We start from the raw sequence: 22779 nt of genomic DNA, 5'->3' as shown, positions 1-22779 counted from the left end.
TCAGAAGACTTATTTATAAACCGCACGGACATTTGAAAATTACATTTGCTGTTTACAACTGTGATCTTTAAAAAAAACAACTTGACAGGAAAATGAGCAGTCCAAAAAAACCTCGGAAAAAAACTTTGAGTGTTGGAGTTATAAGAAAGAAGGCCATCTGTGCTTAGCAAGATGAAAAGTAAGTTTGATCAGAATCAAAATCAGAAAAAGGTTTGTTGCCTTTGTCACTGAACAAAATGAACAAACTAGGAACTTTCTTCGGCGATAAGGTTGCAACAATGAATGATAATATTAGTTTAAGAAAAATTAGGTTATTGGTTTAAATCAAAGTGGAAGGTGTTAAGAAGTGTTCATGAGTCCAATGGTAGTGGGAGAGAGAAACTGTTCTTGTGGCGGGAGGTTCTGGTCCGGATGGACCGTATTCTCCTGCCTGAGGGGAGTGGCCTCCTGCCTGAGGGGAGTGGCCTCCTGCCTAAGGGGAGTGACTCAAATAGTCCGTGTCCAGGGTGAGAAGGTCGGCTGTGATCTGACCTGCTCGTCCCAGAGCCCTTGAAAAGGTACAGGTCCTGCAGAGATGGAAGTCTGCAGCAGATCACCTTCTCAGCAGAGCGTACAATGCGCTGTAGTCTCTGTTTGTCCCTGGCTGTGGCTCCAGCGTACCACATGGTGATGGAGGTGGTGAGGATGGACTCAATAATGGCCGTGTAGAACTGAACCATCATCTGCACTGGCAGCTTCGCTTTCCTCAACCGCCGCAGGAAGTACATCCTCTGCTGGACCTTCTTGATGAGGGAGCTGATGGTGGGTTCCCACTTGAGGTCCTGGGTGATGGTGGTGCAGAGGAAGCGGAAGGAGTCCACGGTCTGTCATAGTGAGGGGTGTCTTCTGGGAATTGAGCTCTAGGTTGTTACCACAACACCAGGACACCAGCCGGTCCACCTCCCTCCTGTAGACAAACAGACTGAGGAGGTTTTTGTGAATTTGTGCTTTTTCTGTAAGAATTTCACATAAAGTGTACCAAAGAGACGCCTGATATGCGGAGAGTGGTTGACCATATACAAGAAATGCACATAATGTATCTTTAAGCCAATTTTCCCAAGAAATACGTAAACAGCATGATTTTGAAATCAGTATTATCATACTAGCCAACATTTCATTTTATTGTATTTATCCATACTGTTTCCACATACCCCTGTTTGAGAAACACTACTCCAATCTTTCTACAGTGTCAGATGAACCCCAGGATGTCAGTGTCGGAGCTGGAGCAGTGGTGTGGAACTGGCCTCTGTAAGCACCTCCTCAGATTTATCATCCCCTAATCGCCCATGAAGCCATCACCCACGCGCCCATGATCCCTCAGCACCAGCAGCACCACCAGAGTAACCCACACGTCACATTATTTACACTCACATCCTACACCTGGAGATAAGAGTTTATACAATCCCACCAAAACGTACCTGAATTAGACTGGATCAGACTGTATCCCTCAGTCCACTTAGAAGGAATTACATTGATTTTAATCATGTGCATCTATTTATGACAGTGATTGAAAGAAATCTTGGTTAAAGGGGTAATTGAACGCAAATTAAAATAATGACTATTGTTTACTCACACATTAGCCCACTGAATGCATGATGTATGAATGGTAAGTGCATTATCTACTTAAGGGACATGTTAGGTTACAGAAAGAATAGCATAAAATAAAAATGGTTTCAAAGAGAACAACCTTTGATATCTTTACTAGCATGGATTACTCCTGGACGAATTAGCTAATACCTATTATTTATATATATATTAAAAAAAAAAATATATCAATAATTTAAATAAAACTAGACTAAAATTATGTTGGAATTGGTTTGTATTCTTCTGAAAAGATAAAGGCTATTTAATGTGTGAGTTGAGGCACATTTGTTTCACCCTTGTAAACCTAATTATTAATACAATTTCTCTTTTCAGTACAGCCTTTCAGTATTTTCTTTTAGTCATGAGCCAGTTGAACGTGTGCCCAGCCTCTATTAGAACACAAACTGACCAGTAGGTGGCGGTGTTTCACGCGTCTGTACCTGTGTAAGCGGATCCCTAACATCTGTGAACCCCCCAGCCCCCTCTCTCTGTGCCATTCTCATCTCTCTCAGATAATGACTTCTATTTGAATCATGATCAGATTAATTTCATTCGGTCGATGGCATTGATATAAAATGCTGCAGGGACAAGAGGAGAGTCGGTGCAGGGGAGAAGGCAAACATCTCAGCTGATCCGTCACATCAGATATCACCTCATTAATACATTTAATGATGATTAAAAGCCTGGTAAATAAATAAATACAGCTGACAGAAGAGCAAACAGATCACATATTGCACTTGACGGAAGATCTCTTTGGCTTGTCATAAAATTATTTTCCAATACCTCTAATTACTGACTCCATAAACTACTACCGGTATATGGACTGCAAAATAACGTAAAAGACAAAATAACTTAAATTGTAAATCACAAGAGATGTATATACTGAGAAGGAAATACAGTGCCCAGTAGGAGGCGCTGTAGGAGGATGACCATGCAATTAAAAACGTGTAGGTGAATAATTTAGCGCGTGTGCAGGAGGCGAAGCACGTGCCATGGCAATTAATCAGTTTTAATTCAAATTTATTAGAATTTTTTGAGATTCTGAACAAAACGCATCCTAAACTTTTCCAATTCCAGCCAATAGTTATTATTTGCGCCACGGATCTGATTTAGAGTGTGATTACATTTGCACTTAAGACCACCACATCAAAACTGGGACAAAACCTGGAACCAACTCAGACTAAACCAAACCAAGTCTACATCAGGACTAAACTGGGCTCAAAACCAGACCAAGTGTGAACGCACTCTAATACTACAAACCGCTGACTTATGTTGGGTTGTATCCAAACTATTTAACTGAACAAAACGTTGCATATTGTACTTTCCTGTGGTAGTGGATATGCCCTAAACTTATAACTTCTCTTCTGCCCCATCATTAAACATGGCTCTTTCCTCTCCCTGTGTCTGTATGATCTCGTGAATAATACTTCTGTGAATATTAGTACATATATCTGGACACAGGTTACTTCACATTCCCCCCTCTCCACACATGACAGACCGCACCACCTCTGCCTGATCTCGCATCCCTCGCATCCATCTGACGCGCGCGCTGCCTCCCGCCGCTGCCTCCCGTCCCTGGCTCCTCAGTCGGTGCCGGAGGGGGCGGAACGGCGGCGCGACAACCCCGTGGAATCAAAGCGGCAACCCGTGGGCTCCGACCCATCGCCTGGAAGCTCCCCCGCGGTCACGATGGGTCACCACAGAGGAGGAGCCCGGTCCGCGGGACACCCACCGCAGCCCCGCGTTGGCACGTCGACCCGGATCGTGAGCGCGAGTCCAAGCTTGTGATTTATTCATCTAAAAGACGCGCCCGGTGGCATTGCGCGCGCGACACTCGTCCAAAACGTAACGGGATCTCGGTTTCGCGGGGATGTGGAATGCGGCGCGTCGTTTCACGGACGCGCACGCGGGGGGGGGACCGACGACACGCGAGTGGAGAGTGAAACGCGTGAGATGAACATGATGATGAGACAGTGTTCTCAGTGAGTTTAAGCCTCTGCGGTTTCGCCCTGATTTACACTGAAAGTTTCACGGGTTTGCTGCTGCTGCTGCTGTTGTTGTTGTTGTTGTTGTTGTTGTTGTTGTTGTTGGGAAAGTTTGAGTGTTGAGTGTTTGCGCGCGTTTGTGCTGGACGAGTGGCGATGACTTTTGGGATGAAAACGAGTAGGATGTGCGTCCAGATCGCGGAGTTCTGCAGCGGGAGGGAGCAGAGGAAGCACTGCTGCGTCCCGGGACCACAGGTGTCCTCCCCGAACACTGACGGTGAGTGATCTGATTTCATTATACCGGACATCAACCCGAGCACCAACTACTGAGGCTAAATAACGTGATGACAAATACTAGTTGACCCGTTTTTCTTTTGCTTTCCCCTGTGATCTTCATGTTTTTTGCCAGGTATCTGTTGACTTTGCGATTTAATGTATTGCTATTGATAAAAGCTATGTTTGAAGTGTGAAAACTCTTCACTTTTTTGTAATTTCATCAGTTTTTTTTTATCTTCTTTTATATCAATTTATCTGATTTTCCCAAAAAATACAACAAATGTGAATGAAAAGGATGATTGCGTTAATATTCCCTTCACAACGCTAAGTAGTTGAAACATTCTAATAGTGTTGTAATGTTGTTTTGTTTTGTTAGAGTGTTAATAATGTCTTGAAATGATTGTGTTTTAGTGACTTCATATCTCAGGATGCAGAGCTGTGGTTAGAGCGTCCTCCCTGCGCTCCCTCCGTCTCCTCTCCTACTGCCACGAGCCTCCTCGTCCCGTCTCCTCTCCTCCTCCTGTCGTCTCTCCGTCCATCCTTTCCCCCCTCCCCACGCTCCTGCTCCCCTCTGTCCCCTGTGCCCCCCACCAGCCCCCCTGGCCTGCAGCACACATGCAGGCCAAGAAGCGGTACCTGCTTGTGTCTGTGGGGGCCGGTCTTCTCTTCCTCCTTTACCTGTGGGCTCTGCAAGTCGGGGATTACCGCCAGAACAAGCCGGACCAGAGCCACTACGACAGACACTTCTCCCAGTTCCCCCAGTCTCCTCACCAGCACCAGCAGTATCAGGGGTTCTCCGAGCATCAGCGAGGCGGCGCGGAGAGCGTGGAGGCGTTTCTCCCCGGGCCCCAGCATCTGCCCCAGAGAGGCGCGTCTCGACTCCCCCGGCACTGGACCGGGTCAACCGAGCCCCTCGAGCCCTACTTGGAGGGGGGCGAGCAGGAGGTAAAGGCTGCAGCGCGTGCTTGGTATTTCACTGAAGAGATAAAGAGACATTTGCAAAATATTATCATTAGTACATTTATATTTATTTTTATTTGCATTTGTATCAGTTTCTTCATCTTCATCACCTAGTTTTTAAAATTAATCTTGTTTGTATTTAATGTGCTGTTTTGTTATGTGTCTGTAAAGTATTTGAGCAAAATGTGCACTTTAAATTAGCAGTTTAACAGAGATGCAAATGCGGTGCTGCACATAATTATTGCAGTGTGATATGGCTGTCATTATTGCAATATTTGAATATACTTTTTGACACAACAATATCAGTTATATTGAAGGCAAGGCAAGTTTATTTGTAGAGCACATTTCATACACAAGGCAATTTAAAGTGCTTCACACTGCAGGAAAAAAAGCATTCAAATCACAAAGAAATGACAGAAATCACAAAATTGAAACTTAATACAATTTAAGAGAGACAAAAACTAGATTAAATTAAAGCTAATTTCAGATTAAATAAGGATAATTATGAAAAAAATCAACCTTGTTCAACGTTTTCCTTGTAAATACAGTACGTTCCTGTCAGATGAAAAAAAACAAATGGTGTTATTTCGATTCTTTTTTGGCTCAATAATTTCAGTTATATTGAAACTACAGTTCTGGCCAACTGTAAAATGTGTTATATTCAAACCTAAATCTGTTTTATTTTATGTGTAAATTCAAAATTTTTATGCATGCCCTTATATTTTGCTTCTATCATTATTCATCGTTGTATGTTGCACCTTAATGCCAAAGGAAGTTCCTAGTTTTTGTGTTCATTGACAGTAATACAATGGTAATAACCCTTTCTGATTCTGACTAAAATGTGCACTACTATATTTACTAATCAGCCTCTGTCAAAAAAAGCTTGATATTGACAAAACCAAGATTAGATCTGTCTTTTTTACGAAACAAACCAACAAACCAACAAACCAACAAATCAACAAACAAACAAACAAACAAACAAACAAACAAACAAACAGACGTTTTAATAAAAAAAACAGTACATTTCTATCAGATGGATGATTTTGATGTTACTGTGATTTGTTGCTATATTGATTATTGCATTATCTAATAGCTAAATATTATTCAGCCCTAACCATACTCCGTCACTGTTATTGAGTAGAGTTATTGTGTCATTGAGTTGAAACATGTTTCACTTGAGTAATTGAGTGTAATTCTAGTCATGTAATTGTAGTTTAACTTATACTATGTCAAACCTTTGCATTGGTGCTCATCTGAAATCCATACAATCGAGCGTTTTTTCTGAATGAACACAAAAATAAGCCATTATTGTACTGTGCTTTATTGAACAACATAATCCTGTAAATTGTATGAGTAATAAAGTATTTCCCTGCAGGAGGACAGCCCGCAGCTGCAGCACCAGCACACGTCTCCTCGCGAGCGCCGGGCCATCCGCGACAACATCTACCGGAACAAGCGCTGCCGGATGGAGACCTGCTTCGACTACAGCCGCTGCCAGTCGGGATTCAAAGTGTACATCTACCCCGCGCAGAGGGGCGACGAGATCTCCGAGACCTACCAGAAGATCCTGTCGGCCATCGAGGAGTCGCGTTTCCACACCACCGACCCCTCCAAGGCCTGCCTCTTTGTCCCGTCCGTGGACACGCTGGACCGGGACCTGCTCTCCGGCCAGTACGTCCAAAACGCTCGGGCTCGGATACAGAGCTTGCCCATGTGGAACGACGGCAAGAACCACCTCATTTTCAATTTGTACTCAGGCACGTGGCCCGACTACACTGAGGACTTGGGGTTCGAGGTGGGACAGGCCATGCTCGCCAAGGCCAGTACGGACGCGGTCAACTTTCGACCCAACTTCGACATCTCCATCCCTTTATTCCCAAAGGAGCACCCGCTGAAGGGAGAGGCGGTGGGCTATGTGACTCTGAGCGACGCGCCGCCATCCAGGAAGTATCTGCTGGTTTTTAAAGGGAAGCGCTACCTCACGGGCATCGGCTCCGAGACCAGGAACGCCCTGTACCACGTCCACAACGGGGACGACATTATCCTGCTGACCACCTGTAAACACGGCAAGGACTGGGAGAGGCACAAGGACACCCGCTGCACCCGAGATAACCAGCGATACTCAAAGTAAGTCCATTCGTTATGGTTTGGCTCATTTGCGATGCTGTGTTCACAAAGTATATCAACTTTTTTGGATATACACACAAAAAAACTACGATAATAGGACTTTCTACATTTTATTTAGTGGAAAGTGAAGTTGAGGTTCTGTTTAGAGTTTCTATTTGGTATATTGGCTCTTGCAAATGTTCAAAAACGGCGCAATTGTTATTGTCTATTTTGTCATAACAAGAAGCAAGAAAACACAAAGTAAGAGGCATAATTTTTGTCTCAGACTTTGAGGTGCATTATTACATGTTTGTCTCACAAATCAAATGTTCTTTGTTTGCTCTTACCATGAAACACAATGCAAATTAAACACAGAGTGCCTGCTAAGCTGCTCAGTCAATATTGAACTGAATAAACAATGCATTGTAGTGTATTTGCATTTGTTTAGAAGGAAAGCATTTGGCTTTATATATAATTCATTACAGAGGCAGTGATGTCATAATGAGCTCTTAGATTTTTTTCCTGCGCTTGCGTGTTTGTGTGATAATTTCATCTTCACACTGGCACTTGTTGTTGTCGTTGTTATGTTGGAGAGATGCTGTCGATCATAACACTCCAGACGTGGTGCTGAAAAAAAACCTCCCTCGGAGAATGTGAGAAGAGGAGACGTCTGCTTTTATGTGCAGATTTTGTGATCGTCATGGGACCCACTTTTGCTTCTAAAACAAAGTGCAGTGGATGTGCAGATACCAGGGGCTTCAAGTGTAGAAGGGGGATAAAAGTTTAGTCAACTCAGCAGTGGGTCCAAGCAAAAATGATCCAAACCGAACAACAGAGGTTTACCTTTTGTAGAGCAAAGGGAAATGAAAGCAGGGGAGCTGCTAAATGTGGGGTGAAATGGGAGTTTTAGTGTTTTAGGACTTAATGTAACATGCAGACAGTTTGGATAACCTGCACTCGAGTGAATTTATGGGTTCAATTTGCTCTCGATAAATTAATGAGCATATTTTATATCCATCAGCTTATATGTGAGCCCAGTACATACAGTATACTATCAGTTCACTCTGGGATGAAATGGTAAGATAATTGATATAATTATTTTCACTTGCTCACAGCCAAGTACTGGTAGTAAAGTGTTTGTGTTTACAGAAAATACTCTTATAATGTGATGTTCTGGTGCTGTGTTTTCAAAGACGCAGACTCAAAAGCCAAAAGTGTTGCTACATTTACACACTTCTGAACGCTCATGAACACTGACTAGATGTAGCTCTCTGAAGGTTCTCTCTTATCTGCTTTAACGTCATATTGTTTAGAAATGCACATCCCTTATGCAAACCTCTCCAACTGGACATTTAGGACATTTTGAATACAAACATTTTACACACAAAAAATGGCTGTTGTCATAAATACTTTTGCATAGTATTTAACACATCTGTCTTTTATCTGACTGAAGCCGTGTCATTCATTGCGGCGGTCAGAGTAGATCAAACTGTAAAGGTTTTGACAGTGAGATAATGATGTCTGACAGTGTGATATTCTGTAGCAACAAAAGGAAATACCAGCAGTTAGAACGACACTCTGCTCTTGACGGTTTAGATCACACCTTCCATTGGGCTAAAGACTGCGATCTCACCCACAATTGGAATCCCTAAGTTACTTTTGGACTAAATATACTTCACAACAGAAAAAAAAAAAAACATTTGAATTCTAGTTATATGTTAAAAAAAAAAAAAAACTAACTGAGAGCTGATTAAGAATGAAAATGGAACATATACAGTTATTTTTGGAGGGACTATTGCTTTCCTAAAGTACTGTGTCATTAATTGTGTTATGATAGTTTGTGAATTGTCCTGTGTGTTTGTATGTGGTTCTAATTTGATCATCCAGACCGGGTGTGCCGTGTTTCAAGTGCATATACCGTATTTTCGGGACTATAAGTTAAACCTTTTTTCATAGTTTTGGAAGGTGCGACTTATACTTATATTTATACTTACATACTTATACTCCGGAGTGACTTATGTGATATTATTTGTTATTTTCACACTTGCAACCGCATTTCATACTCCAGTGCGACTTATATATGTTTTTTTCTTCTCTATTATGCATTTTTTGGCTGGTGAGACTTATACTCCGGTGCAACATATAGTCTTGAAAATACGGTAGATGCTTTAAGAGAAGAGAGGGAAGATAACTGCATGAAGCTAACGTAACGATTACTCAGAATAGTCATGACTAATCAACTACTGAAAGAATTCTTGACTATTTTAATCATCATTAATTCTTATTTGGACAATGCACACTCTAAAACACATGGGAAAAGACATTTAGCATAAAACAGTGCCATTATTAAATCAAAATGTAAAAAAAAATAAAAATTATGATGATTTATTTATTAAGGTAAGGTTATGGTATACTTTCCTTACCTATTGTGCATCTTTTTTTGGTGGCTGGGGGCAACTGGATCCTGAAGAAAACCCACCCCTACACAGAGAGAATATGCAAACTCCAAACACCAAATTTGTGAAAGTTCCATGTACTGTCAAAATAATCATCCTTAGTTGCAGCCTTAACCACGAGTGTTTTTATTGGTCACATTTTGCTGCTATGGAAACGTTTTTGTTGAGTCTTGTGAGAGTTTGGCCTCCACTGCACCGCTAAAGCTGAGTAAAAATGCATGGCGGACAGAGACCCAGCGGCTGGTAATCGATGGGAGCACATTAATGAACATAAAGTGCTTAAGAGCCTTCCTCACTAAATAAATAGCACCCCGATCCTCTCTCCATCTGAGTGGCATCCGTCTGATACTCAATACCAAAACCAGAACACTCCTGTCTCAGCACTGTGTTATAACTGAAGACTCACACGGTCTTTTTGTCCTGAACAAAAGCAGTTTACCAAAAGGTGTTTGTTAACTCATGTCTGTGCGGCTTATAAATCTCATCCTGTTTTAACCCGTGAGATGATGACGCATTAAAAAGTCGCCTCTCACTGTTCAAGCTGATTTCTGACTTTAATGTTGTGAGGTTGAGGTGCACTTGACCCATCCTTCTGGAGCAGTGCAGCGCCTGTATTTATTTTTTGGGAGTGTCTGCAGAACCGCGGCGCGCGGCCGAAACTGCCATGTTATTTTTGTGCCGGCCGCGGCTCCTGAAACTGCGCCGCTATTTGACCGCGTTTTAGCGCCGTTTTAGACCGCGCCGGGTTAGGGTTAGGGTTAGGGTTAGGGTTAAGGTTAGGGTTAGGGTTAGGGTTAGCCATGAGGCTATAACGGGCTATAAGGGAAATGCCGCTGTCCCTGAAACTGCACGGCCATTTGACTGCGCCGCGGCTCTCAAGCCACGGCCTTATTTTTTAGATAATTATTATGTAACTCTAACAGAAATGTGTTAAATCATCCCTTTAAATGTGTCAGTTGAGGATTAAGTATCAAGAAAATGTGAAATGATTGAAAAAGAGTTGAAAAAAAAAAAGCTATGTTATACATTTTCAAATAAGGGTATAACGTAATATTTCTGCAATGTTTTGATGAATTTCACAATTGTCTAATAATTAAACCTCAACAAATATGTTAATAGACATACAACACATTTCTGCTAGATTGATTTAATCTGAATCGTTATCGGCATCCTCCAAAAACATATCGTATTGAGATATTCTTTTTTGTCAATATTGCCCGCCCCTAGTCCAACTTCTCATCTTGAAAACAACATTCAGAATATTATCAATATTGTGATGACAATCTGCCCACCCTTAAGTGTACATTGATTGTGTTGAAATAAAAATCTTAAAATATGCCTGTGCGTGGGAATGCAACAGGTAATTGATTTCAGCACCATGGACAGCGTTGGTAAAACTGTGTAGTATAAGCCTGTCACATTTCTTAGCAAAGGGTCAAACGGTATGTTCAACTGGCTTTTTGACCATATAGTAAATCTATAAACATCATGGTTTCCTCCCCATCGACCCTTCCGCTCTGCTTTTGTTCCGTGAAGCCATTCTCTGTCGGCTCGTTCCTTCCCACTTCCCTTTAAGAGGCTCCCTGACAGTGATGAATCAGACCAGGCCTTTTCATCCAATAAACTCTATTCACCGTGGCTTCGGAAAATGAATTGTTGCTTTGTTTTCTCGGGGCCGACAAGATGTTTTGACAGACTGTTTTAAGTGTGAGAGAGCGCAGACACATTTCCAAGTCTAATGGAAACAAAAGTACATAGCGCTACTATTATGGCTATGAAACATCAGAAATTAGATCTAATTAGATCATTGCCATCATCATCATTGAGTAAATATTAAGTTATTTAGTGCTGTGTTCATTCTTTGCTGTGTTTGTCCTACCAAAGACGGGTTATGTGTTCTTAAGTGAGCGGGCTCACCTTTCCACAGATCTGACCTTTCCACGGATCTGACCACTAGTTTAATGCCAAGCTGTGGAATTTTCTGGGCAAGAAAATTTTATCTAAATGGAGAGAAGCTGGTGGCAGACTTGCTCATCTTTGAATATTTAGTTTGTTTTGAGCCATTATGATATTTTGATCATAAAATTGATAACAATGTTTTGTCTGAGAAAAGTACTATAAAGTTTACTTACTTGCTTATTCTTCATCTGGGATTCAAAATAATTTGTGGCTTGATTTTGTAAACATACAGTCATATTTTAGCCTATTTGCTCTTCTATGTCCATTTTTACTCATTAGTTTGTCCAAAAAGACAAATCTGATGGACTGAGGACAAACAGAGGATGACACTTGGGCACACAGACTGGTGCACCAATATGAGCCTATTTTAAAATAACAATAACACTATGATTACAAATAGGCCAATACTGGTATAATGCCCATCCCTAGTGTTAACTAAATATGTAACACATTTCAGCACAAACAAAATAAAAATGATACATAACATAAACATACTTTTACCTACAGATTCCTCTTTGTGACCATCTTTACCATTGCACCACTCACTGAAGCTGATGTCCTTTTCCAACCAAAATGTTGGAGCAGTTGACTTTAAATACTCTAATGCATACATAATGAAGCTTATTGTAATGAGATTTGACCATTTGAGTTCTATTGCATAATTTCCGCAGCAAACCCGCTTCTGAATACCATTACCAGCCAATTATCCTTACATTCTCTGCGTCTGTAACTGTGTTTTAATACGCTCAGTGGATAGTTTAATAGTTTGTGCCATGTCTGCTGCCTGTTTATAATTTGATGTAAAAGTGCGCCTCAGATGGAGATGCAGCTGTTGTCACATCTGGAAGAGTGTGGCATCTGCTCCATTCAATATGTACAACACGGTCTGGAGTGGACCAGCGATTTCTGAGGCCGACTGGGGTCATGGAGAAAGACATTGCTGTGATAAGTGCTCTGAATTTATAAGTTTGTTTTGTTGAGGAATACTCTTTTGGTGTTAATTAGAAGTTAATATCCTCCTATATTGTTTGACCTCTAAAGCAGTTAAAAACATTGTTAATGACGGAGATAGTGTTTGTTTTACCTTTGCAATGTCTTCATGCCTTTTAAGCTTGGGAGTGTCTACAGATCCGCGGAACTGCCATGTTATTTTGTCCCGCGGCTCCTGAAACTGCTGGGCTATTTGACCGCGCCGGGTTAGGGTTAGGGTTAGGGTTAAGGTAAGAGTTAAGGTTAGGGTTAAGGTTAGGGTCAAGGTTAAGGTTAGGGTTAGCCGCAGCTCCTGAAACTGCTGGGCTTTTTGACCGCGCCGCGGATCTGCAGCCACGGCCTTTAAGCTCGGCCGCCTGACCACATTTTGTCAGGGTGTGCTAATGTTTACATGTTGTCTGCAATTAGCAGAACCTCAGTTACAAGTACAACCAAACTATTTCAATAAATACAAAATAAGGTGAATGCAACTATACTTAAACGTACTCTAGTACTTAGCAGAGTTTGATCTGGGGGGTGGTGAATGGCAATAAATACTCACAGTAGGCTTATTAGGCCTATTATTATTAATCATTCTGATATGCTTTTGTTAGTAGTATTATTTTAAACAATATGAGTATTTTTATATTTATTTTCGTCTTCTTTAAAAAATAAAAATAAAAATATGATTTAAATAGTTACATTTTTGATCTTCTAACCCTACCACCTAGGATGAAAATTAGTCACACGAGTCAAGAGTTATGAATACTTTGCCTACTTTTATACAGAACTACTGTATGTTCGTTGGTCTTCTGATCTCTAACACATTCACAGTATGATTTTGTTCAAAGTTTTGAACCACTGCAGGGTCCATTTTTCCTGCTCACCACAAACTCTTCCGCTCACTGCTCTTTGGGACTCTTGAGACAGATCGGGACCAGAGCACAAACTGGACCCAGCGCCACTATTCGGACCCGTTTTGCTGCGTCGCATCTGTAAAACCTACTCCTTGTTTGCACCTACAAGCCTCTGGTCCACAGACAGAACTAGCACTCACTTTTCGCCTATACTCTAGCACCCAAACTCACAAACCACGGAGCCAAAGAAGGGATTTGTGTCAAAAATGCATTGTTATAGCTGTTTTCTCATCAAATGTTACCCCCTAACAAAAATGTCTTGTTTGCTGTAACCCAGTCAAATAAATAAGTTTAAAAACCAACAGTGCAGATCTGGTATTGTCAATGTCAATCAGGCCTCTCAGAAACATTAAACTGATGTATTTACAGTGAAAATTCTACACAGGACCTGGTTGTGGACCATGCAGAGGGAACCCTGTGGCGGGGGGGGGAAGTTTTGCATCCAACCTACATTAAATGTGTCAAACTCGAGAGGCACTGGAGGAACAATGGGCAGGGAGTTCAATAAATTGATGAAAAATATAGGACTGCATGACATATAGAAGGAGTCGAAGCCTGTTTACCATTATTTTCCACACATATGTGCCTTTTGTTCTCAGGTGCTAAATTAAATTTAATCAAATATACTATGATTTATTTTTTGGCTTGAAGACTTAACCCTAACACCCTAACACCCTTACCCCAAACCCCTAACCTGTAACTTCTAACCCCTTAACCATAAGTCTTTATTAGAGAGGACAGTTTTAGTGTGAAATGGGGGTGAGAGTAGGGAGGACATGCATGGGTTTGAACTCACATGCATGGGCTGCACATGGAGCCTAGCATATGTGCTGCCGCCTTAACCACTTGACCACTGAGCAAATTTTAATGTTTTTGTTTCCTGTTTTAACTTTTCACAACAATAGAAGAACAAACGTTGCACTGATGATATGCATCTTCATTAAACACAAATTTAAAGCATGTATTTTTCATTTATGTTATTTATTCATATTTTTCATTGATACCATTTTTTTTATTGTTGAATTCTTTGCTCAGTGCAGGGCACAGGAGTTATCAATACATTTAAGGTCCGTGCCAAGGTTCTTGGAGGGTAAAAGGAGGAGTATTGATCTAATCTGAATGGAATGCGACGGCCAATCAGCAGATGAACTGAGGTTAATGGTCTTGGGCTCGTGTGGCAGGCCAAACATAGATTGGCATTTAGTTCAAAGAAGACTTGGCATTTGTATAAACTGACCCTCAGGCACACAAGCAGATAATCTATTAACAGAGGTGACAATTTGAAACTGCTGCCATGTAGCGTTGAAGGATTGATTTAAAGAAATTTTAGTCCTGGCTCAATACACAAGTGTCATTCAGTGCAAGTGTTTCACAGTGTGTCAAAGCTCATGTCGAATACAGACAAAAGGTTATAGAGACTTATTGATGTATTGAAGAGCTGAAAGGTTTGGAAACATGTCATATTGCAATATTTCTGGAAAAAATAGATTTATTTTTTTTAAAGATATTGTATGATTCGAAGTTGTGCTACAACTGGGGCAAAGTGTGTCTAAAACGTCTGTCCAATGGTGAACTGGAGATGGGAACTGTGTAAAGAGTGAAGGCTGTGATGATGAGCTAAAACTCATAAAGCTGAAAACATTAACGCTGACTCTGCACAGAAAATACACAGTGAACAGTAACCATGTGTTATTGATGTACAGCAGTTTGTCTTAGTCCATCTTACTGCTTATGTTGTGTGAGTGACAAGAAGACGGATCAGTTAATTAAACCTGTTCACCCTGTAATACATGTATTCAGTTGAGGCAGTATTTGCGTAAAATGAGAAGGAGAGAGTTGTGTCATAGAAGAAATAGGAACTGCAGTGGCCTTTCTGTAACAGTTGAAAGCTGTAACTCTAATGTTTACAGTGTTATGTAGACATGTACACATTTGTCTTCTCTCTTCCACTTCCTCACTCTCGTGGATGACCAGACGAGGGCCTCTGACGCTGTGTTTTCTGCGTTGCCACTCGGAGCCACGGCACAGACTGGGAGAGAAGCTGCAACAGTGTAAAGTGTAGATTTCAGGAGGAATTGGAGTCCGAATCCATCACCGTTCACTCTGCGCTCTTTAATCTCACTGAGAGCCACTGCCTGCCTTATCACACACAAACAAGCTACTGTTGTTCCTCTTTGACCTTTCATTTGCCACATGTCTGCGTGAATATCCATCTTTTGTGTGCGCAGGAACAGGCTTTATGAAAAAGTGAGCGACGGGGATTTCTGTGCAGTTCAAAACACACAAAAAATAACACCTTTTGATGAGGAACCTTTTTGGTGCACTTTAAAAACCTGACAACACATTTTAATCAAATCTAGTCAATCAGAAATACAACTCTAGACATCCAATGAAATTTAAAATACGGTACATCCTATTTCTGTTATTCCCATGCCAAAATGTCCCATAGGAAACTTCATTTTATTGTCTAAAGTATATTGAAAAAAGATAAATGAAATGATTAATGAAACATAAAAAAAAAAAAAATTATCCATCTCCTTCCTAAAACCACCTAACCCACACCAGAAGCTCCGTGTTAGCTTGGCCTGTACGATGTAATCAGTTGCCAAGCCAAGCTAAAAGTGAGTCAGCGAGCAGGATCTTGTTTTGAAAATTAAAGATCTCCGCCTGGCCAGGAAACAGAGAGCCATCACCGGGGAGTGGATCAAAGCTGACGAACTGGCACAAGTGCCGCCTCCTAGTGATTAAAGGGGGTTCTCCACCAGCTGCAAAGTAACATGGGCAGTCCGAGCGAAGGTGAGCTGCCCCTGGCTTTGGATTTCAGCTTCCACGGCCGGCTTGGGACTTAATTACGGACAAGTTACAAAAGTACTTCCAAGAGAATATTTTGGTTTTGGTATTTCTTTTGTGTTTCAGTACGTGGCCAGTCCGAAAAGGATAACGGTTTCTTCATGATATACTTCCTAACCAAACCTTATAAAAAAATAAAAATAACACAAAGGTGCTCTGTGATTGTTCCACAGTATGGCATTCGCCTTATCTGTCTGTCTTTAATAGTGTGCTTTTATACTCCTGCAGTGTGAAAGTGTACTTTATTACTGTGAGCAGGGTTGCCTCTCCACAGATCTCATTATAAAAACCTCTACTTCTCTGAGCACATATCGCCTTCTTTTTTTGTCTCTGAAAGTATTTTTGGACAGTTTTTTTGTATACAGGAAATTATATACACACTTTATAAATGAGACCTGTAACTTGGGCTTGTGGCATCACCCGCTTGTCTCCATGAAGATTGAAAAGTTTACATTTTCATTAGAGGAAAAGCAGGTGGTGGACCATACAGTTGGAAATTATTACCTTTAATAATAACAGAAGGAAAAAACATGTATTAGACAGTGTACATTTTTGGGAAGAATGTGCATTAGTGTCCATTGTTTACCTTCTGGGACCCACTCTTAGTCAATGTAACAGTGACAAATTCAGGCCATTATATAAAGAAATTTGTGAAATAAATCTTGTGCGTAATGTGTGGATTTAAATAATGTCCTATACTCTGTAATTGCCTCTGAGGTCACTTAGCCCTCATTAGTTTGGTGTGCAACTTCCAAGATAAACAGCCTCTTGCACCAGTGGGGCTCTTTTTAGTTGCACTGTGTTTTTTTAAGTTATTTTACATACAACAGAGAGAACTAGTCCTTGATTGTGTGTGTGACCTTGTCTGAGGCCGGTTGTGCTCATGGCAGTCCTTCTGAGTGGAGCCTGTGTGGGCAGTTACAAAGATGCAGCTTTGTATTTAGCCTTAGAAGATTCTCAAACCTCAACAATACAACAATACACTTGAATATGACGTCTACCCGAGAGTAAGAATGTTCAGACTTTGAATACTAGCTTGGGTTGAGGATGAAATTTGCACGTTTATTATGTGTCTAGTCAAATGCCGTAATTGTTACTGCTTTTTCCAGCAGGAATCACTTTTAATAATAACCGTGTGTACATTTTATACCAGCAATGTCACTGGATGTAAATACGCTATGCGCTGCTCCAATTAAGTCATTGTTCAAATGTTTCCATCATCAGCGGTGCGTCTCCAGGGTTTTTAGCCCGTGAAACACAGGAAAAGTGTGTGTAGTGTCAAAATAAACTGCGTTAAAATACGTTATCCCAAACAAGAGAGTTGCATAAATAACTTGCTTCGCATCCTGATCATGTCCAGGACCTCGGGGAATGATTCATAAACTTTATTGTAAAATTGGAGAAATACAACATTTACTACGTGATATATCAATTTTGAAGGAGAACTTAAGACAGGAGAAGAGAATTTGAAGGTAAGAAGCCACGGCTGTGAAGCATTGTCCTTCTGATTATTGTCCTTCTTTGGTTTAGTTTTAAAACCTACTTCATCCGACCAACATTTATTCTGTAAGCAATATAAAACACTGTAGCGTTTTAACTGCTTGTGCTGCTGCACCCGCAGGATCCCGGGTCACAGCAGAGAGAGGAGCGAGGGGCACGGACATCGCCGTGGTCAGGCACGTTTTACTGCACAAACAAGTATATTAAGCTCACCTCTCTTGTCTTTCTTTTCTTTTTTGATAACTTGATTTTCCATTCTTGATGAAAGATAGGCTTTCTGCTGGCTGGATGAAACCCTCAGATGTCACAAAACATGTATGATTTTTATCTAACCAGCACTTTACTAACAAACTGATTAAAGGTAGCGTACATTGTTGTTGATTGACACTTCTAAATATATGTGTGTAAATTATTGTCCAATTAAACCAGGAATAATTCTAAATCAAAATGTCAACTTGCTCTTGAGTGGTCTTCTGGTACCTCTCAATGCAGCTAAAAGAGGAGTAGATGCTGTTGCTTTCTCTGTTGTGGTCTTTGTGTTGGTTGTTTAGTTTGTGTTTAACTGAAGCTGAAGTTCTCCCCTTTTTCCATGTGACTGCAGCCACGTCCTCTCTGGGGACTGCTCTTGGCTACAACTAAATGACAAGTAGATTCAGTCTAGTTGCAACTCAAGTATTTGAGCAGATTAGGGAATAATTTAGAACATAAGGGTTGCAATTGGATGCATTGTATCTTAGGCTAATTTACATCTGCAGTCCCTGGCAGGGAAAAGAAATACCCACAAACAGTTGACAAGACACAGATGTGACAATGGGTTGAACACAGAAAGTACACACAGGCACGTACACCATTTACACGCAATAAACTCTACTATACTTTTTAGTTCAGCTTTAAAGCGTTGGATTTTAACACGTGACTTTATGGAGTCAGGAAGTTGGAAATTGGAAAATAGCCAGTCATTTGTCAGTCAACTTACTCAGAATTGTCTTGCAAATCTGCCAAATAGAAACTATTATTTAAACAATGAGCTCTTGATTGTTAGTGTTATTAAGTGTTATAAAGCACAAATCTGCACGTGATCTCGGGCCAAACATCTCAACGCTTTTAGTTTGTGTCTCCAAAAAATAAATATGGAAACGTTTACTGTTCTTGTCGATGCAACTCTTCATCTCATGCGGCTGTTGTTTAATTAAAAGTACCTCATAAGCTTTAAGAGCAAATGGCCACTGTGGGGCTGAGTCAGAGAGGTGCTCCACGCAGCTCCGCCTTGTTACTGCTGACAAACCAAACACACACAGTTATACTTGCACACAGCGCCGGAGGGATGCGACACTTTAATAGTTTCAGTATCGCCGCCATAAGCTCTTCTCGCTGCATAAGTCTGTCAGCAGGGATTTACAGCTCATTGGCTCTCATTATGAAAATGTAATATTGCACTTGAAACCCTTACGGCTATTCTTGGCCTATGGACTTCTGCAGTGTCATGGTTTCAGGAGGGAGCCGAGCCTGGCCTGTTCCCGCCCAGTCGACAGAGGGGTTGAGAGTAAACAAAACATATTAGCAGACACGCGCAGCACGAGTATTGTTGGGTTTCAGATGACATAACAACATTCTATATCCCAATAATATTTGATACAGCAAAAATGAAAATAGTTAAAAAGATAAAAGTCGTTGTAGAGTTTTTGGGTTTTGAAATGATCAGGTTCCACATTTATGCGTTTATCTTTTGGATTCTTCTCATACCAAAGTACAATGCAATCAACAGGGAAGATCTGGCTTATAATTAATGCTTGGATATTGCACTGTGCACCTCCTGCTCAGGACTTCATTTTTAGACGTCACACCTCTTGTTCAGAAAGTGACGCCTGCTGTGCGATATGTGCAAAATTGGGCACATACTTTCACTCCAAACTTTATTCAGGGCTAATGTGCTATCCATTGAGTTATAAAACACATTTCACATCAGAAAATGTATATATTGTGTTAATATTTGTATATTTAAGTAACCTTTTATTTTGTCTTGCTGTTTGGCATCTAGTGTGAGTTAAGTAAGTGGATGCAGAATGCACTTTCTGTTGGAACTAGCTGGTTGGTGAGCACAGACTTTAATGGATGAATTCGTTCAATGAATTAATTACTTTGCTACTTCTTCCCTGCACTGAACACTATCTTTTCTGGTGTGAAAAAGTCAAACCTCCCAGTGTGACTTTCTCCATGCATGATGCGATGTAGTAAATCCAGGAAAAGTGCACAAGGTAAAATGCAAATGAGGCCCACATGTGTTGAGTCTCTGAATACAAATAAGATGAGAGGAGATTATGCCATATCTGTTTTCTCCCCAGGCAGATTGAGAAGGATAGCTGCTGCTTATCACATGCTTACACACTCGACATCCCAGTGGTCTGTCGTGCCCACCGCGCTCTCTCATTCCTCTACTTATATCCCCGGTTTGTCAGTGTGAGGCTTCAAATAAAAATGCATTTACCTTCTCCAAATCTGCTTTTTTAAAAACTTTCAACTACACCCAGTGCACTGATACTCTGCTTCTGTCTGTGGACGCCTGACAGCTCCGCTGTGCCTCCAGTGCTCCTGCTTTTACACTCAATACACACAAAGCTATATGTATTTCTATAATTGTATTATTTGATCCAATTTTCTCTTTGGTTTATGTGGACTATTCATAAAATTTGGATTGGGTATTTTGTATCCCACACACTGTAAATTATTTCAAAAAACATATTTAGTCACACACACTTATTTATTAACACTGAATCAAAACACAATTTCACTATCCTATTTGCATTCATGAATAAGTGAAGAAGGAAAAAATAACTTGGTTACATTTCAATAGAAAGGGTAAACAAAAACATGACCAAAAAGGGGCGTGACAAATTTAAGAAACACAAGTACTAAAAGTATACAGTATATGAGGGAAGGTTAGCTGGTCTGAGGTCAGCTTGATATGTGTGGTACTCTGAATTGAGTTCTACACATGAATCAATCTGGAAAGTCTCTCTATTCTTTGGGAAAAGGTGGAACGTTAAGTGAAATCATTTGAGCTGATTGGGTGAAGCGTCATTTAGTGCCCGCCTACTGTAATTTGTGCTCTACCAATCACAGGAATGACTCATAATGCTGTACCTTATGTATATGTGTCACTACTGTCATTACCTGATTTGTAATTCTACCCAATTGAAGAAATTTTTTTCAAATCGAGCATGTCCAGATACTTTGGCGCAAGCACTGATGTTGCTATAGTAACCATACTTGGGTAATTTTTTCAATTCGTTCATTTTTTGTTCACATTTTAACAACTTTAATTAAGGACACAACATAGTTCTGTGTGGTCTTGACCTGCCAGGCTTCATTTTCCACATCTGCCAAAGCCATAGCGTTAGTTGTCTCCTCCTCTTTCACAGCGAGGGTCCCCGTGTCCATCTCGCGAGCAGCTCGTTTCATAGTGGGGGTCCGACCAAAATAGTGGCCTCTCTGTGTGAGGGTTTGCCTGTTAGTGTCCGTGCACACGCTGAGAGGTTGATGTGTAGTGACAAATCCACATTCCTATCCTTAAATACAGAAGATATATAGCCCACATGTTGGCAATGTATAAATGCTCCTGCAGTGTGAAAGTGTACTTAAGAGAGCTGCTTGAACTTTCTCCACCTTACTTCTTCTTACTCTGTATTAGGGCCTCAACATTTTGAATGGGCGCAATTAGCAAATCACAAAAGCAGCAACAACAGAATATCTCGTCTCATTATGCATTAAAAACTGCTAACCCTCTAGTTTAGATCTGTACAAACATGTTCTGAAATGCATGTGATTATTTTCTTTTCAGATTAAAGGCCTATTTCAATCTCTTTGTTAATTCTAATGCGTTTAGATGTGAACTTTGACCCAGGTCTTTTCATGCATTTTCTTTATCCATTCAATGCCTGCCCACAAACACACACATAGATAAGACATACAATTATTTAATCATCTGCATTAATGCACTTAAACACACACATCAATAATGCATGAGTGGATCCCGAAAACAAATGCCTCTATGTCCTACATACACCCATACATCTGGTAAATGTACACGTTTGAAAATATACTCTCACTTGCATGTACATACCCACCCATATATATGCATGCACATACACCTTCTATTTTTGACCTATAGATGGTAGCTTTCGTTGTGTGCACTTAACAATAGAGCTTAAATGGGTCTGGATGATTCTTTCAGAAATGACCGGTACAAAATTTAATCAGATTAATCACACTTTTGAAATAGGATTAATCACAATTAATCACACATCAGACTTACATTCATGTAATTATTTATATGTAACTTAAAATGTTATAATTCAAATGAACGTTTAATTATTTCACAATTGTAAATAAACTAATCTATTGTATATTTTAGGTCTATTTCATAATAACTCTCACTGCGTGATCACATGTTTCAGGTAACATGTGCATGAACAAACAGGTTTAGTAGGGTTCGAGACCCTTCATTGCCGCTTGCGGGTATATCTTATGGTGACAGATGTGGTTGGCCTGCCGTTTACCAGCGTTTACCAGTTTTGTGAACTATTTGGCCCATATCATTCTTTTTTAGCGCTCACACTCACGTTGTTGAGGTTGTTTTGCGGCACAGACCAAAGCTGCATCACTCTCCACCGCTCTGTGCTCGTAAACACCAGCCGCTGAGTGATATGCGCTCGTCCATGTGAGGACTGATGGATTTTACTGCGTGACATTAGTGCTGCGCCTGTTCCTTCCTCCTTCTTTCAGGTGAGTCTACTGCGTAATCTAAGAGAGTGCGTTAAATCAAATCAGGCCATGTGAATAATCGACGTCAATTCATGATTAATGCGTCAGTTTTCTATGATTAATCCTGTTAGCTCATTGATTATATTTTTTTAAGTCATTATTTGTTGATAAAGATTCAGTTGTCATCTAGACCCTGTATTTAAAAGAAACAAGACATTTTGACTTTCATCCAACAGTCAAGTAAAATATATATTTGTAGTAAATTCAACCAAAACATGTACAGTTTGAATTCAGATATAAAAACAAATGTGTTGGTTCAGCACACATTTACACAAGATAAAACTTGATGAGATTACATTTGTCTTTGATACAGATCCAGACACAATTTATTTTATGGCATGTTGTTGTTTGTATCGT

The 22779-nt window shown here is 40.6% G+C and overlaps 1 protein-coding gene across 1 annotated transcript in view; it reads left to right on the top strand.

Moving 5' to 3' along the window:
• The first annotated feature begins 3739 nt into the window (after positions 1 to 3739).
• Positions 3740 to 22779, top strand: part of LOC140359147 (exostosin-1) — a 174671-nt gene continuing 155631 nt past the window's right edge. Inside the window, exons 1-3 of the mRNA XM_072444017.1 lie at positions 3740 to 3885; positions 4296 to 4829; positions 6220 to 6971. Of these exons, the coding sequence (XP_072300118.1) occupies positions 4500 to 4829; positions 6220 to 6971 (1082 nt within the window). The 5' untranslated portion in view covers positions 3740 to 3885; positions 4296 to 4499. The remainder of the gene's footprint in view (positions 3886 to 4295; positions 4830 to 6219; positions 6972 to 22779) is intronic.

The sequence above is a fragment of the Eucyclogobius newberryi genome, unplaced genomic scaffold (genome assembly GCF_026437365.1).
Source record: "Eucyclogobius newberryi isolate DKJ021-1_F unplaced genomic scaffold, fEucNew1.0.hap1 SCAF_1, whole genome shotgun sequence".
NCBI classification, from domain to species: Eukaryota; Metazoa; Chordata; class Actinopteri; order Gobiiformes; family Gobiidae; genus Eucyclogobius; species Eucyclogobius newberryi.
The sequence above is the reverse complement of the archived record's forward strand: the minus strand, read 5'-3'. Positions and strand labels throughout refer to the sequence as shown.